Genomic DNA, 17,026 nt, shown 5'->3' with positions numbered 1-17,026 from the left:
TAAAAACTGCAAATATTAAATTCGATTCGATGATTTTAGTGTGGATCAAATCAAAAGTTTAACCGTATTTCAATTGGTATTCACCCCTAGACCTTGCGATGTATGGCATGCTTTGGATGCACTTGAGTAGATAAATATAAGATACATTTTTTTGGGATGGGATTTCATATTTTTGTTGCTACTAATAAGGTTATAAGGAGAATAATTTGTTTTAGGATTCAGCATCCCAGAATTCTTCCAAGGATTTATAAGGCCCATTTTCCGATACAAATATTTCTCCACTGAACATTCTACGCTGTGGAATCTGGCTGAATTTCTGTGATTCCTCTTGGCTCAGTTCCCATTCAAATATTTTAAGGTTTTCTCTCATTCTCTCTTTGTTGAAGCTTTTCACAATGGGGATTGCCCCCTGCTCCAATATCCATTTCAATGCTACCTGCAGGCCAATGACATCAACATTTACACTTAACATATAGTTCACAAATTAAATATAAAAAATAAAATATAATTTTTGTCTTTAAATTTTGATAAAAATTTTAAAAATATTTTTAAGTTTTATTTTATTATTTTAATTTTATTGTAAAAATTTTTTATTTACATCAAATATATTTCTAATAGTTAAATATTCAAAAAATTTAAGATCAATCCAACAACAATGCATGACAATTATGTTTTGATTTACTTGTATTGAAAGTTATTTTTATGAAATTATTGTTAAATTTGTCCTAAATTTTTTGAAAAATTAGTCGTCAGGAATATATTTGATACAAATAAAAAACTTGTGAGACAAAATTAAAACAAAATAAAATTTAAAGATATTTTTAAAATTTTTACCAAACTTCAAAGACAAAAATATACTTTACCCAAATATAAATAATATTATTTAAACATTAAATAAAAATTAATATTTATTTAAAATTTTAATAAGTTTTATCATCGTAAATTTTTTTTCATATTTTAATCTAGTAAAATTTTTTCAAAAAAAAAAAAGTAGATCAATAAAAAAATTACACCAAAAAAATATAATCCAAACGACTTAATCTGATAATTAAGTCAATCAAATTATTAAGTGATAACATAAGATCTTAAATACTAATAGAATAACACAAATTTTTATCCGGTCAAAGTTTTAACCTTAAAATCACAAAAATTATAAGAGAAAATATAGGGGTAGTTAAAGGCATAAAGATTAGAGTTGAGTTAAGAAAGAGCACCTGAGGGACACTCTTATGTTTAGAAGTGGCTATTTTATTAATGATTGGACTCTCCATAACTGAATTAGTACCCCATGATTTTGTGTAAGATCCTAATGGTGACCATGCAGCCAAATGGATTCCTTTCTGCTTGCAAAATTCTCTGAGTTTCCCTTGTTGCCATGATGGGCTCATTTCCACCTAAAGTCAAAAATCAAAATTGAATATAGCCACATCATTATTGTCAAAATAAAAAAAAAAAAGAAATTATTCAATTTAAAATGGTGTGTTCTCATGTGTCTAAATTTTTAACTATTTGATACAAATAATCAAATACAAATAGTGAGCTCTATTCCTTTATCCCTCATTTTTAAAACAAATTAGACACCAACTTTATAGACATCATAAAATTTTTTATTTAAAATATATATTTATTTGATAAATTTAATCCCTTTTGGCAAGTGTTGCTATTGAATTTTCTTACTTGATTGACAGAAGGAGGAATAGTTGCATTTTCTAAGAGGTGTGTGAGTTTTTTAATGCCAAAGTTGCTTACACCAATGGATCTGGCTAAGCCTAATCTTTGACACTCTTCCATGGCTTCCCATGTTCCTTTCATGTCAAAGGAAAGCAAATCCTCCTTTCTTATTTCAAGAACTCCATCAACTTCAGGTTTCAACCTCACTGGCATATGAATCAAGTAGAGGTCTAGATAGTCCAACCCAAGTTTCCTAATTTGAAGAGCAACTATACATCAGTGATGAGATTATATACAAAATATGATATTTTTTTTTCTTTTTCAATTACTTTACTTACTTGAGTGTGGTCTTGAGAGCTGGAAGGACAAGGTCATGGTGAGCATTGTTGCACCAAAGTTTGGAAGTGATGAAGGCTTCATGGCGGCTGTTTACGATTCCAAGCTCTAAGGCCTTGGCCAAAGCTATGCCTAGAGGCTCTTCAGTTCCATAAAGGGAAGCAGTGTCAAAGTGTGTGTAGCCAGCTTCAAAGGCATCAATGAAGATTTGGATGAGAGTTTCATGTGGTGGAAGAGGAGTTACTGAAGTTCCTAGACCTATCATTGGCATCTTATGCCCTGAGTTTAGCAACACTTCTGGGACCTTCTTTGCTTCCATATTCTCTTGTCTTGGAAATTGATTATTTGATTATAGTGAGTAAAAGGAGAGATTATATTTTTAAATGCAATTGGAGCAAGACTATTTGTCTTGCTTTTTTATGTGAATTGTGGAGTAGTTACTCTATTTTATTTCTCTCTTCTTTTTAACTTTGACCTAACCTAGAAAGACTAATATAATATTCGATAGCGGCCGCAATAGAAAAAGATTGTATTTTCGTGTAATAATTTAGATAGCGTTTGTTTTTAGAGACAGGACAGAACATGATATTGAGACAGAGACAACAGAATAGAGACATTAAAAGTTATTTTTTGTGTATTATGTTTGGATACGATGTACAAGACAGTAATGTAATGTCTAGTATTATGTTTGGATACACATGGACAGGACTAAAATATTATATGAAAGGACTAAAATAGCCATGTGATTTTAAATTTTTTTGGTACAAATTAATTTAATAGAGAATAAGAGTACAGACAATGGGAACTTGAAAAAAATGTTTGAAAGGGCAAAAAATTTTAATAAAAAATTATATAATAGTATTTATATTAAAATAAAATTTATAAATATAATTATTTTATTTTTAAATTTATTATTAATATGTAGGAATACATATGGTTAATATTAACAAAAAAATAAATCTGAGTTTGATTAATAAAAAATTTCGTTTAGGATAATAAACCAAATTAATTTTAAATACAAAATCAATTTTAAAAAAAATCCGTTTTTACATGAAAAAAAATTAGTTTTTGCACATAAAAATTTATTTTTATTTAGAAAACCAATTTTTTTATCTAAAAACTTAATTTTCTTTTTAAAAAATTGATTTTTCTTTAAATTATATAAAATCAATTACAACTTATAAATTATTTTTTAGCATTTTAAAAGATCAATTTTATCTTTATAATATTTATCTTTCAAAAGTCTCAAGACTAATTATTTTTGTTATTATTTTTATTACAAATCAAATAATATAATACAAGGTTAAAATGATATTGAAGTAAGAACGATAAGAAAAAAAATTATCCAACCCAATAAAAATTTCTACAAAAAAGAAAGAGAACCTGAGAAAAGAGAAAGAAGGAGAACGTAGAGATAAAGAAAGAGTATGGAGAAGAAAGTACCTTTCTGAGAACAACGCAAATTAGGAAAAATAAAAAGGGGGTAATAGTGGAATAATAAAAAATATCTATGAAAAAAAAAATCATAAAAAAGATCCGCGTCCCTCTTCCAAATTCTGTGTCCATCATTGTCCTTCGTAAAGAGTGGACACAAAAGTATAAAAAACTGTCTCGGAGACAATATATTCCGTGTCCATGTCTTTATTTCTAAACACTTTTTAAAAATGTGTTGTTCATATCTCCGTATCCTATTTCCAAAAACAAACGCTACCTTATATTCTAATCAGTTGTTGTCAACTCAACTCAGATGCTACCAATAAAAGGGGGTCTATGGATTAAAGCACCAAGGTCTTTTTATCACAATACCAAGGCCTTGATGTGTCGAGCTCTTTCATTCAAAAAAATATTAAATACAAAACCCTACTATTGAGGACAAGAACCCTGCCTTTTAATAGATTCAACAATACTCTTCATACAATCATCCCAAATTCTTTTCGTACAGTAATCTCCCTAATGTTTCACCAACGGTCCACTCCTCCGATCCTCCCTCCATGGCTGGTCATGGGCGATCAGACAGAAACCCGACTAAGCAAGAACACTCGAAACAAGAGAAGGACCTCCATAGAAGCATCAAAAAGGTAAGACAAGGTGACGAGGGATTCTCCGAAACTTCAGCTTTAATACCCAGAATGGAGGTTTGGATGCAAAACCCATACCAAGGCTAGAAAGGCAGATCATATGTGAGTATGGTGACTGGAGTCAACCAGGAACTTATAGGCGACTTGCTAGAGACAGATGAGGATGAAGATGACAAAATGAAAAATGATCAAGAAGAAGTTTTTGAATAAGAGAAATCACATGAAGAGAAAGACGGAAACAAAAGACAAACATCAAACTACACATAATAATAGAGGATATAGGGGAGGGTTTACTCAACATTGTTATCCACGAGGAGGTAAACAAGAAACTTTGGAAATCATGGTGGAGGTCTCTGATAGTCAAACTTTTAGAAAAAAGGATTGGATATATTGCTATGAAAAGAAGAATAGAAGCTATGTGGAGCAGACTTGGGGAGCTTAAAGTCATTGACTTGGACAATGAATTTTACTTAGTAAAATTTTATGCTCAAGATCATTCAGATTTCGCTCTTCTCAAAGGTCTTTGGAAGAAAATCGCTATTTAGCAATGAGACATTGAGAGCCTAATTTCAATCCTTTATTAACCACCATCTTCAAAATCATAGTCTGGATAAGGTTGTTAGGACTTCTTATAGAACTTTATGATGAAAAAATATTGTGGAAAATTAAAGACCTTTATAGGAGGACTTGCAAAATTGATTACAACACATCTCATATGTATAGAGAAAAGTTTGCTCGCCTTTATGTAGAGATTGACCTCACTAAACCTCTAATGAAAAGATATATGATCAATGGTAAGTTGTTTCAAGTAGAATATGAGAAAATTTATCAGATTTGCTTTACATGTGGCAAAGCTAATCATAAGAAAAAGCATTGTGCAATTTGGAGAGAAAAAAATGAAACAACAAATTTTAATAGGAAAGAACCTAAAAAGGCTAAGATACGCAAATCTACAGAAGAGCATATTGGTGCTGACCAACAAGGTAAAAACATACAGAAAAAAATATGAATAAAAGAAAAAGGAAAGGCCATTATGGAACACAATAGCAGCACATTTGGTCCATGGATGGTGGTCCAAAAGCCAAGAAGGTATAAGAAGGATAGAATTGGCCCAAGCAACATCGACAAAGGTAAGGAAAACAAAAAATATAGATTTAACTTACCAAAAAAAAAGATAGATTTAGTGTTTAAAACATTAAAGAAGGTAGCATTGTAGAATATCACACAGAAGCTCTGACAATAATGTAGAAAAGCTTGTATCAACAACAGAAAAATGGAAAGAACAACAAGAATACTACATAGAAACAAGACAAAAGCCATTATACTTAGTTTGGTAAAACTTTTTGAAGAGTGAAAGCACAAACACCTCGTGTTGTGTTTGGTAAATTAAAATGTTTATGTGCTTGTACTTGCAACTTTTAAAAGTTAGGGGTGCTTTTAAAAGCACCTAAGAAAAAGATTTTTAAAGTTAGGTTTGTGCTTAATTGGTGAAATAGCTAGTTTTGTGAAAAAGAATGTTATATCAACCTTGAAGAAGAGTATATCAATTTCCATATAAGCAGAACGAAGACAAGGAATAACGTAACCATTGAACTAAAATCTGATTTGATACACAATCTTTTTTCTTTGTCATATTGAGTGTGTTCTTGTTCTCTTATATCTAGAATTAAGATCAATTTGAAAGATGAAAAAAAAGCAAAGAGAGAACTTCATACAAAAGCCAAAATTCAATCATTGTTTGAGTGTTTGTATTCGAAAATATGCTGGTTAGAGTACACTTGGTTCTCCTTAACTAGGTTGGGTTATCACCTAGGTAATTTACTAAGCTTAGAATAACTTAGGTAGTTTACAAAAGTGTGAGTCTCTTGGAATTAGTGATTGTAATCTATCTTGATTATAGTAAAAATTCTACCATTGTTGTGGTGAAAATTGGACGTAGGTTATCGTGGTCAAACCAGGATATATCAAGGTGTCACTCTTCTCCTTCACTCTTTTCTTCACTGCTTCAATTCTGTTCTGCACTTATGAGACAAAAGCAGAAATAATCTCGTAAAACTAAATATCTACTTAACTTGTTTATTCAATTCTAAAAGCAGTTCCTTGATTCAACCTCCCTTCTCAACTCACTTGAAACCTTCCGAATTCAACAAAGATGAATAGAAAGGGTTTTCAAATTTTTCACCTCATGTTCGCTGACGATCTCCTCTTTTTTTTACCGAAATCACTACTCATAAATTAGATAAAAATAATGTTATTTTGGATGATTTTTGTAACGCATCAAGCCTAAAGATCAATTCAGCAAAATCAACCATAGTTTTCTTTAAAAATATCGCATCTAACACCAAGCAAAGATCACTAGCAGGATAGAGTTCAAGGAAAATAATGCCCTGGGAAGATACTTAGGAGCTATTCTGAACAATAATAGAAAGGGAAAAAAGCACTTCAAAACAGTTATGGAAAGGGTAAATGGCAAACTAAAGAGCATTCGTGGCGAACCTACACGCAGATTCCGGCTGAGACCAGATATCGATGGTTTCAGAAGTGGACAGTAAGAACGCAATAATGTTGAATTAATTAACCGTATTTAAACTGTATTTTATTCCTACTAACTAATGTTGTTGAATCACTTTGTGCAATTGAAATTCATATGGGATACGGAACATAATCTCATGATCAGGAAGATCTATGACTACTGGGCAGCTAAACGACTTTAGCAGATGATGAGCGACATTCGTAAGGGGGCAACCACCTAACATCGTGGATTCGTTCAGCCATCAAGAAGGAACTAGAGGCCTATTTTAACAATGATGAGGGGTTCAAGTGTAGCTGTCTGACGAACGTTGCTAACAGAATTTTGCCTAGGTCGTCGAAGTATATGGATGGGTCGGCGACCTTCATGAAGACGAAGAGCATACTGATAAGAATTTTGTCATTGTTTATTTTTTTAGTAGTTACTTGAATTAGTTGGTTAATTTGTTCATTTATTTTATTGGTTGATATATTAATTTGTAGTCTAAGTCGTTGGACCGTGAGGCAATACTAACAGAGATCTTTAAGTATATCCATACTTTGAATACCAACAAGGAGAGATTTATTGACAAGTGGTCTGCGGCCCATTATATGAGTTTAAATTAATCCTAAATTTTAAATTTATTTGGTTTAAAGTCAATTAACTGTTATCCTAATCATAATGTATGTGACACAAGAGGATTACACGCAGAGGTTGGAGCCCGCGACCCAGCAATCTTAGCCGCCTAGTGAGAACGACGAAGCTAGCTCCAAGACCTCAGTGGTAGATCCTGATAGGGTTTGGCGCGAGACCGACACTAAACCCTACAAGAATCGCCGCTTCAGGTTGGAGTTGTTCTTCGCCAGTGGCCTCTGCTCCTCGGCGTTGGAGGCTTCCTCTGCCACCAACTCTGACGATTCTCAGGAAGTTGTCGACTTGAGGGGGGAGGTGTAGAAGCTAACACAGGAGCTTCACCAGCAAGCGAGGCAGTCTGAGCAGAGGTACAACGACCTTCTTGCACGTGTGAGAAGAGTCGTTACCATCAGTTCGGACCTGATGGAGAAGTTGGAGCAACTTGATCGGTTGCGAAAGTTGATGGAGGCGTACAACCAACAGATGCGTGCTGGAGCCGACAGCACTTGAGGTAGTGGCACTGCTGGTACCAGTGACAACGCTGCTAGTGGGGCACCGACGTGTGCACCTACTTCGCCGCCTGAGCAGGGAGACCACGACGATGATGATGATGACGATTACTGGATCTGTGAGGGGTTAGGGTTTTATTTTTTGTTTATCTACTTCATTGTACTCTACCTCTACCATTTATTTTAATAATTTTTTATTTTTACTAATTTTAGATTTCTGCTAATAATTTTGTTAACAAGAGTTTTATTTTGACTACTAATTGTGGTTTAACTGTGCCCAAAAAAACTAAAAAAAAAATTATTACCGTAGAATTTGCCGTCGGATTTATCCGACGGTAACTTGGCGCCTAAACATGTGAAATGTCGCCAAAGTTACCATCGGATTAATCCGACGATAATCATCAATTTAGTCTCGACAAATCCATTAAAAATACCGACGGTAATTAGTGTCAAACAAAAAAAATTCACCGGTAATCAGTTTCCGACGACGTTTATACTGTCAACTCCAGGACAACAGTAAATTCGTCAATAAATTAATTACCGACAAATTTATTTAATAAATCCAACGATAAATCTGACAGATTTCTAACTTTTTCTTGTAGTGAATCAAAATTAAATTTTTTCTTTTAAAATATCCATATTCTCTATTTTTATCTTTTTTTAGATATCCGCAAGAATCATTATTCTAGACCAACGAGTTATAACTCACATGGCATAATCTTCCCATACTCACTTAGAAGTCGCGGATTTGAATCTCACTTCTAACTTTGAAAAAAAAAAAATCATCATTATAGTAATCATCATCTTAATGATTTTAATGATTTAAAAATAAAAATCATGAAAGAATAAAAAATAATAGAAACAAAAAAGNGTATTTGTTAAGAAAATTTTAAATTTAATTTAAAAATAAAAATAAAAAATAAAATATTTAAAACACAAATAAAATATTTTTAATTTTATAAATAAAATTAAAACCTAATCGAAATATTAATCTTTCCAATAATCAACCGAAACAATTCGCACGCATACATAGAAAGAAAAAAAAAAGTCATACAAACTCCGTTTAACGCAAAAAATTGTCTGAATAAGTTTTATATATAATTTAGTTTGAACATGTGTTACAAACTTACAGTAACAGAAAATTCTGCATCAATTATTGAAAGTTCATCCACAGAGATATTAAAACCTGCTTTGCGATTATAAGCAATAATATGTGTAGTTCGAATGACATTCTTGTTGGGGAATCACTAGTGGTTGTAATGGATACATTTTTCAGTTCCGGGAGATGAGTAATGCTGAAATACACCAATAATAAATTGTTATAACTATGAGGAAAATCTTTTTTTTTTAAATTACTGTATCCCTAATATTAATTATGAATTGATGTATCGGCGCTTTTTCAATTTACTAGTATGCCTAAAATAAATTTAATTTCTTAACGGTATAATACATATATACTTACTCAATGTCAATGTCTGTATTGTTTAAGGAGTTGGGTATGTAACCATTAAAACCATTGTATGACAAATTCCTGAAAAGTGAGCATCATCAAGAGAAAAAAAAAATGTTACATATATTCTCTAATTAGAAGGGACATTACATTATGTGATTATGATATATTAAGTGAAACTTACAGCACTCTAAGTAAAGGCAAGAAACCAAGAAATTCAGGAATGGGGCCTTCAATGGTGTTGTTATGCAAATCTCTGTAATTCGGAAATACATAGTTAGAAATAGAAGCATTTAGTTTATCACTAATGTGCAGTTAATTAAGCAAAAACTTCACTTATACTTACATAATTTCAAGTGCATCCATTGAACTCATATCTGGAAGAATCCCATGAAGATCATAGCTACTAAGATTCCTATATATATGTTACAAATCCAGGGGGCAAAAAAGGAAAAATAAAAAGGTCACAACAAAATCATCAGTAGCTTTTTCTACTATATATTTTTTTCCAAACATTGATTAGGAAATTGGATAATAATAATAATAATAATAATAATAATAATAAAATAGGTAAAATATATTTTAGACACATATTAAAATTATCATTAATAATAAAATTATTTAAGTTGTTGATATATTTAACGCATTAAAAATATAAAAAATTATCTTTTAAACAATTTTACTCAATTTTTTTTATAGTGCTCGTAAAATGTGCCTTTATTAAAACACATATTTACAAAATTTTAGTAATAATGATATATGACTAACAATGGTTTTCCTTTAAAAAAATTAAAGAAAAGAACTTACAATGCTTTTACGCGAGGTTTAGGATCAGCAGTACATTGAATCCATTCCCAAGCGTATGGAAATGGAAGACAAGGGTCACCTTTCCATTCTGATAATGTTTTAAATGCCAATCGCAGTTGCCTCAATCCTTCCACTAAATCAACACCAAAAGTTATATGGAAATAACAGAAGCAAAAGATGAAAAGAAAAAGAAGGGTTATTAATTAGGAGGAAAAAAAAAGAGTAAAACACATGAAAAAACTATACCTATTGTTAGAATATTATTAATGGGTGCAGTAATAAGAATATTGATTAAGAGAGAATAAAAATAAAAAATAATTCTTTCAATATATAAACATTTTAGAAGTTATATTTCCTATTAAAAGTAGTTGTTTTTGTGTGTAAGTTTGGTTCTAATTTGTCAAAAAATTAATTAATATTTATCTTAAAATGTATATTTGACAATTTTGACATCAAAATAAAAAGCAACAGATTGGTAAAATAAATAAATAAACAACCTAACATGATTGTTGAGTAGTCAAATTCTAGTTTTTTTTTTTTTGTTTTTTTTACTTAAAAAAAGACTATTTTACGTTAATATTAATTAACTGCTATTAATAATTAATTCATCAATAGTCTCTACCAATAAAAGATTAAAAAAAAAAATGTTATCAATAGTCATAACTACTCATAATAAATAAGTATAATACTAACCATCTCTAGAGTCAGTTCCTTGAGCTAATGGTTCAATTCTATAAACTTCCGCAGCATTGATCAAAGGAGGAAGAGTTGAACCAGGACTTGCATGAAAATAAAGCGAATTCATACTACTATCTAATGAAATTGACATGTTAATGTGCACTTCTTCAACACTTCCAAAAGGAGGGATTATGGGCCTTGATGATGATGAGAATGGTCCATTATTATTATTATAATTATTATTATTATTGCCTCTATATATATTATAATAGTTATTACTATAATTATTATTAGTATCTGATGTTGATTGAAGAAGTGAAGATATATTGTACTGAATTCCAAAGGTTGTGTTTGGGAGTGTGAATGCATTTTGGATTGCAGATTTTGGTGGTTGATCTTCCACTGTGCTAATGTTGATGTCCAATGCCTCACTTTGGATGCTATATATAAACTCTTGATCACTATTTTTTGCAATCCAAATTCGATCATACACATCATCAGGGTACCTAAAAATGATCAACCAATTACTTAAATTAATCATTAAAATCTGATGAATAATTTTTTTCTTGATTTTTTTTTTCAAAAATATAATTATTTATATATTTTTTTTAGTAGTTTAAATATTTGGGACAAATGATATTATAATATAGTATTAGAATTTCTATATTCTAAAAGTCTAAAGTTTGATTTTTAATGACCAAAAAAAAGAATTTTAGTTTAACATAAATAAAAGAAAGAAAAAAGAAAAAAAAAACTATCCATACTCAAAAAAAAATTTTTTTGTGTAAAAGAATATGTTAAAGATATAATCGTTTACGTGTCTTTTTTAATCGGCTTAAGTTTTTTAAAAAAATAATTTCATAATACTTTTTACCATATTTTGATACATAAAAGTAAAATTAAACTAAGATTTTATTTCTAATATAAGAATTCATCTATTGACAATTAGGACAGCAATATGTTAAAATTTCAAATCTGGCTAAAAACTAGAGAAAAATAATTACCAGAGCTGAGGTTAATTGGTTAATTAATTTAAGTTTTTTGTATATTCTATTTTGGCTCTAGTTACAACTTGAAGTTTTCTCACTAATCCAACATTTATATATGTATGAGTGAGTCGGTGTTTACTGTATCTAGTGTTAAGATGAAAATGCTCCTATAGCCTCTTCCCTTAAGTAATTTTGTGCTATTAGTTATTATATCTAAGCAAGTATTAAGCCTTTGATTCAGGAATATTTTTAACAAGGTGGGTTTGGACTAAGATCAAATAGCTAGACGACTATGAAATAGCTAGACGACTATGAATTTCTTAGACTTGAATTTTAAAATAGAAAAGGGGTTAAAACGTATCAAGAAATTAGGCGAAATCGCAAATTCCTTAAGATCTAAAAAGCAAAGAGAGAAAAAAAAATTGTGCGACTTAAAAACCAAAAAAATAATTCTAAATATATATATATATATATATATATATTATTTAAAAAAAATCATAAATGCATATATATACCTGACAGTTTGATTTGCACCAAAAGCACGTCTACTAAGCAAAATCAAGGAATGATTTTGATGAAGATGGTTGTACATTTGAGGGTCCAAACCACGCACTTCAATTGATGAGATGAAAGGAATATGATTAGGGTTTGATTGAGAAACACAAACGTTGGTGTAGTTTCCCTTAGTAACATATATAGCTTCATAATCCACATGATCTGAAATTGATGTAATCACTGTTCCCCAATAATTACCATCAAATATAAGATCAAACATAGGAGGAGAAAACTTGTTATCATAATTCCCATAGAAAAAACTTGCCCTAGTAAGAACCTTTTCTCCCTTTTGGACTTCAATTTCATAGCAATTCTTCTTCAAAGTGTGGAATGCCCTAAGGGTGCTGAATGTGCCTAACCCTAAAGAGACATTGAAGGATTGGCCATGCTCAATGTATGCATCATCTTGTGTCCATGTTATGTTGGTTTGTGGATCGGTGAAAGGTTCGGAGGATCCACAATTGATGCTCACAAAGGTTGTTAGAGAGAGTTTTGTGAACAATGGTATGGCTAGTACTATGGCTACAATTAGTGTATTTGGAGTGTATCCCATTATTGATGAAAGCCAATAAATAAGTAAACACTGTAAACTCATACAGCCTAAATGCCATATATACATAAAGGAATAAAATGGAAGATAGCCTAGGAATGAAATAGAGCTCTTTTAAATGATTTATGTCTCATCCTTTTTTTCAAAGAAAGAAATTTTATTAAAAAAAATTCATTTTATGGATGTGTGGTAAGTAATTTAAACTTTTAAAAACAATAGAGTTTGAACTATAGAAATGAAAAAAAAATTGTTAAAACTGTTTTTCTTTTTGTTAGACTACAGTTGAGTAGATTTATATTGCAAATGTATCAAATTTTTAGTAACCGTACTTAAATTTCGGTAAATTAAATAAATAAATAAATAAATAAATAAATATCCATGTTAATTAGGCTATACTTTGTGTATATGCGCCATATTTTGTGTATATGCGCCATATGTCTTCCTCCAATTTGTGGCATATTCAACTTTTATGTCAAATCCGACTCTGAAATAATCTAGAGGGTCCAATCGCAAATAAGCCAGGGGTTACATATACATATGCCCCTTCTGATCGTGAATGAGTCACAAATCACGATTACAATTTACAAAGAATTTCTCACAGCCCATCAATCCAGCTACGTACAAAACTTGGGCTTTTACTATAGAATTCCTTCTTTCTTTCTTTGTTTGAGTACGTGTATTTTTAAAGGACAGATGAAGACGTTTAAAACGTCTTTTTTTAAGATGTTTTCATGTTATGTTTTAATTGGTTTTTGTATAATTTATTTGATGTTTCTCATCATATATTATTAAATTTTTTAAAAAATTTTCTTTTCAAAAATATGTTAGTGAAGATATGTATTTCAAATTTTAATTTTAAGTTTTTAACTATTTTATATTTTATATTTACGTGAGACCGGTTTTATCGGTTCAACCAGTGATTTATCGGTTGAACCAATAAACCAGTGATTTTATATTTTAATAGTTGAAATTTTTTTTACCTTATTTTTTTCAACTAAACACTTAAAACCCTAATATGAGTCACGGATACCTAAGTTAAAAAATCAAACTAAGTAAATTGAAACTTTAAAAATCAGATTAAAGTTCGAATATAACTTCAAAACAGAACTTTAACTTATGTAGTGATTAATTTAAATGAGAATCAAATAAATCAAAATTCAACATAATTTTTATCAATGTTTTCAAATTCGAAATTTTATACCAAAATTAACTAGGATTTTTCTTTAAATAAAAAATTTAATGAAATATTGACTTTAATTATCTTAACCAATGTCCTAATTAATTATTTTTATGTCTTAAAAAAACTGTATATGAGCGCACTAAACTCATTAGATCAAATTCGATATTCGCACTTTTTATGTTTGGATCAGATATCAAATATATCTATAAAATAAAAAATATTAAAAAATTTTATTTTTATAAAAAAAGTCAATAATTTTTTTTTTACTTTTTTAAACATATTTACTTCTATCTGATTAGAGTGTGGATCCGATTCGATCCAATCCGATCATCTTACAGATCAGATCATATCCTCAAATTACATATCAGATACGGATAAATACTGTGGATTTATATGGATATGATCTAATCTATGAACACCCCTAACTACTACTATAGGTTCATTGTTGCAAAAGAATGCTTCTTTTATTATAAACTATTATTAGATCTTAATTACCATTAAAACAACTTAATTGTCAACAAAGAGATAATACTTATTGGTCTCTGAAATTATGTTCGTATTTCAATTCATAGTTGTAAAAATCGAACTGGATCGGCTGGTTCGATCGAAAAACTAGTGAACCAGACTAGTTTACTCCTTAGACCGTTTAAGGAATAAAATCGGTGCAAACCGGTGTAACCCTGCTTGAAAATTGGAGCAAAAGCAACCTGTACTTGCCACTTAGCCATTGCACTTCTATTATATATATATATATTTTGATGAATGTGATATATTTTTTTATGTAAATAATCTTTTAAAAAAAATATAATAGTTAATTTATTATTTTTTTGTTTTAGTCCAAATTAAATGTTTTTTATTGTTTTTGGAAAGAAAATCTTTTGAGAAATTTAATAATATGTGATGAGTAACACCGAATAAATTATACAAAAATCAATTAAAACACAACATGAAAACATCTTTAAAAAAAGATATTTTAGACGTCTTTATACGAGTGGCTTCCTTTTTTAAAGAATTCAAGGTGTAACCACCGATCTTATATAAAGGTGTAATACGCATATTTTGATGTCAAATGATGGATCTTATATTTTTACATAGGAATTAATCCTATAGAAAAAAGACAAAATATAAATAAATAAAGGTGAATGCTACCTAATATCCTCTAAAATAACATATAAATTATCTTTTATTATGTGTCATATTGTAATTGGTCCTTACTTAATCATAATTGGGTTATTTTATAATTTATTATTTGAGATTGGAAATGATATAATTTCTTAAAATATCAAAACTTCACTCCCGTTAATTGAAACACATTTCCACTCCTCCATTCTTTCTTCATCACTTCATCACCTAGATTCGGTCTTTCCAAGCACCGTCGCGTTCGTGACAAGAAGCGCCGACGTTGAATTATCCCTTAGTCACGTCGTTGAATTCTGTTGCCCGTAAGTTCACCATCTTTCCCAGTATAGCCAGCGCCTCTTTTTGCCATGGATCACTGCTTAGCCACATAATTAATGGTTAATTTGGTTATTAATTTTTTTTATTAAAAAAATATATCTTTATTTAATTACGTGATAGAACATATATTTATATGTAAAATATAATATAATAAAATAAATCTATTCAAAGTATTTAAAAGTATAATTAAAATCTGTACTCCAAATTTTTTAATTTTAATTTATTAGTATTTTATTATTTAATTAATAATTAAACAAATTATTTTTATGAAAAAATATTTTTTGTATTATATTAGAGAAGAGACCAATATAGCATTTTAAAAAATAAATTGTATAAATATTTAAGAGATAAATATGAAATACATACCTAAAATAAATAAAACAGACAAAATGGGAGTACTCTTGAGAAATAGAGAATTATTTTTGTCTGTTTTATTTATTTTAGGCATGTATTTCATATTTACCTCTTAAATATCTATATATATAATTTACTTTTGTATTTAAAAATTTTAATATTATCGATTTTTATTTAAAAATTATTTTTACATTATTTTTTAAACTGTTATATTGGTCTCTTCTTTAAGATAATACAAAAAAATAATTTCTCATAAAAATAATTTATTTAATCATTAATTAAATAATAAAATACGAATAAATTAAAAATTAAAAGAATAAAAATACTATAAAAAATACTTGTAAGAAAGTTAGATTTTATCATTTTAAACTTGTGTTATTAATTTTAACAATTTATTTTTTTTAAAATAATTTATGTACGATAAAAGATATGTTTTTCCTGATTTTAATTATACTTTTAAGTACTCTAAATAGAGTTATTATATTATATTATATTTTACATTCATATGTTCTATCATGTAATTAAATAAAGATTTGTTTTAGTGAAAAAATTTAATAACCAAACTAAACATTACTTATGTTAGTAAAGAGTGATCTACGGCAGAAGGAGGGATCGAGTGAGAGGATAGGAGATAACGAGGACGTCGGCGCTGGCTATATTAAATAGAACGGCTATATTAAATAGGACGGCAAAGTTACTGATGACGGGAATTCAAACACATCGTTAAGGGATGAAGAAAGGGAGATTGCGTGAGATTACTCCCATTTTTTAACTTTATTTAAAATGATAATAAATTATAAAATAACCCAACTATGGTTAAGTAAGGACCAATTACAATGTGATACATAATAAATAGTAACTTACATGTTATTTTATAGGGGTTGGATAACATTTACCCAATATTTTTCATTACCTCAAGATTTCTCTCACTGATCATCAACACCAAACCACATGTCATCATTTAGTTCTAATCCATATCTAGGATTACTCGTCGGAGAGATCCTTACTCCTTTTGTTCAAGAAATTTCTCCAACTAATTTCAAAGACAACCTTTCTGAAGTCTCATCCGCACTACCAACCAAAACCCTTCTTAAAAGGCATATGAACACATTTTAGTTGTTTTAAGTACTTTTATATTTGGTTGCAACGTTTGTATAAAAATTATAAAACTGCTATATTATGTATGTGTGTTTTGTTATATATATTGGATCTACACAGCTATTCCAAAAGAGAAGTACTAGAGAATTAGTATAATTTATTGTTGTTTGG

General features: G+C 29.4%; 3 protein-coding genes across 4 annotated transcripts; all 3 read right to left on the bottom strand.

Moving 5' to 3' along the window:
* LOC107642061 (methylecgonone reductase) lies at nucleotides 1-2,382 on the bottom strand. Of its 2 annotated transcripts, none has more exons than XM_016345384.1 (4): nucleotides 2,010-2,382; nucleotides 1,678-1,924; nucleotides 1,215-1,394; nucleotides 1-436 (listed from the first exon to the last, which is right to left on the bottom strand). In XM_016345384.1, exons 1-4 carry the CDS (start codon nucleotides 2,324-2,326, stop codon nucleotides 212-214), a joined length of 969 nt encoding a protein of 322 aa, XP_016200870.1. In that variant the 5' UTR covers nucleotides 2,327-2,382; the 3' UTR covers nucleotides 1-211. The 2 variants fall into 2 exon arrangements, with proteins under 2 accessions (XP_016200870.1, XP_020980144.1); XM_021124485.1 differs by having other exon boundaries at nucleotides 1,750-1,924.
* On the bottom strand, nucleotides 8,799-10,933 carry LOC107641076 (probable LRR receptor-like serine/threonine-protein kinase At1g05700). Its single transcript, XM_021124484.1, has 6 exons — nucleotides 10,687-10,933; nucleotides 9,994-10,126; nucleotides 9,533-9,601; nucleotides 9,371-9,442; nucleotides 9,199-9,267; nucleotides 8,799-9,031 (listed from the first exon to the last, which is right to left on the bottom strand). The coding sequence occupies exons 1-6, from the start codon at nucleotides 10,820-10,822 to the stop codon at nucleotides 8,890-8,892; spliced, it is 621 nt and encodes a 206-aa protein (XP_020980143.1). The 5' UTR covers nucleotides 10,823-10,933; the 3' UTR covers nucleotides 8,799-8,889.
* Nucleotides 10,861-12,773, bottom strand: LOC110272114 (uncharacterized protein At1g24485-like). The gene is made up of 3 exons (XM_021123949.1): nucleotides 12,176-12,773; nucleotides 10,924-11,177; nucleotides 10,861-10,868 (listed from the first exon to the last, which is right to left on the bottom strand). Exons 1-3 carry the CDS (start codon nucleotides 12,766-12,768, stop codon nucleotides 10,861-10,863), a joined length of 855 nt encoding a protein of 284 aa, XP_020979608.1. The 5' UTR covers nucleotides 12,769-12,773.

The sequence above is a fragment of the Arachis ipaensis genome, chromosome B05 (genome assembly GCF_000816755.2).
Source record: "Arachis ipaensis cultivar K30076 chromosome B05, Araip1.1, whole genome shotgun sequence".
NCBI classification, from domain to species: domain Eukaryota; kingdom Viridiplantae; phylum Streptophyta; class Magnoliopsida; order Fabales; family Fabaceae; genus Arachis; species Arachis ipaensis.
The sequence above is the reverse complement of the archived record's forward strand: the minus strand, read 5'-3'. Positions and strand labels throughout refer to the sequence as shown.

What these genes read in the sequence shown, in the direction of transcription:
- LOC110272114 (XM_021123949.1), bottom strand. Translation starts at nt 12,768, where the DNA reads ATGGGATACACTCCAAATACACTAATTGTAGCCATAGTACTAGCCATA. An exon ending in GGTGCAAATCAAACTGTCAG is followed by an intron (nt 11,178 to 12,175) that starts GTATATATATGC and finishes GATCATTTTTAG; the next exon opens with GTACCCTGATGATGTGTATG.
- LOC107641076 (XM_021124484.1), bottom strand. Translation starts at nt 10,822, where the DNA reads ATGTCAATTTCATTAGATAGTAGTATGAATTCGCTTTATTTTCATGCA. An exon ending in ATGGATGCACTTGAAATTAT is followed by an intron (nt 9,443 to 9,532) that starts GTAAGTATAAGT and finishes TCCGAATTACAG; the next exon opens with AGATTTGCATAACAACACCA. An exon ending in TTGCCTTTACTTAGAGTGCT is followed by an intron (nt 9,268 to 9,370) that starts GTAAGTTTCACT and finishes CTCACTTTTCAG; the next exon opens with GAATTTGTCATACAATGGTT.
- LOC107642061 (XM_016345384.1), bottom strand. Translation starts at nt 2,326, where the DNA reads ATGGAAGCAAAGAAGGTCCCAGAAGTGTTGCTAAACTCAGGGCATAAG. An exon ending in GCTCTCAAGACCACACTCAA is followed by an intron (nt 1,925 to 2,009) that starts GTAAGTAAAGTA and finishes TCTTCAAATTAG; the next exon opens with GAAACTTGGGTTGGACTATC. An exon ending in TTCCTCCTTCTGTCAATCAA is followed by an intron (nt 1,395 to 1,677) that starts GTAAGAAAATTC and finishes TTTTGACTTTAG; the next exon opens with GTGGAAATGAGCCCATCATG.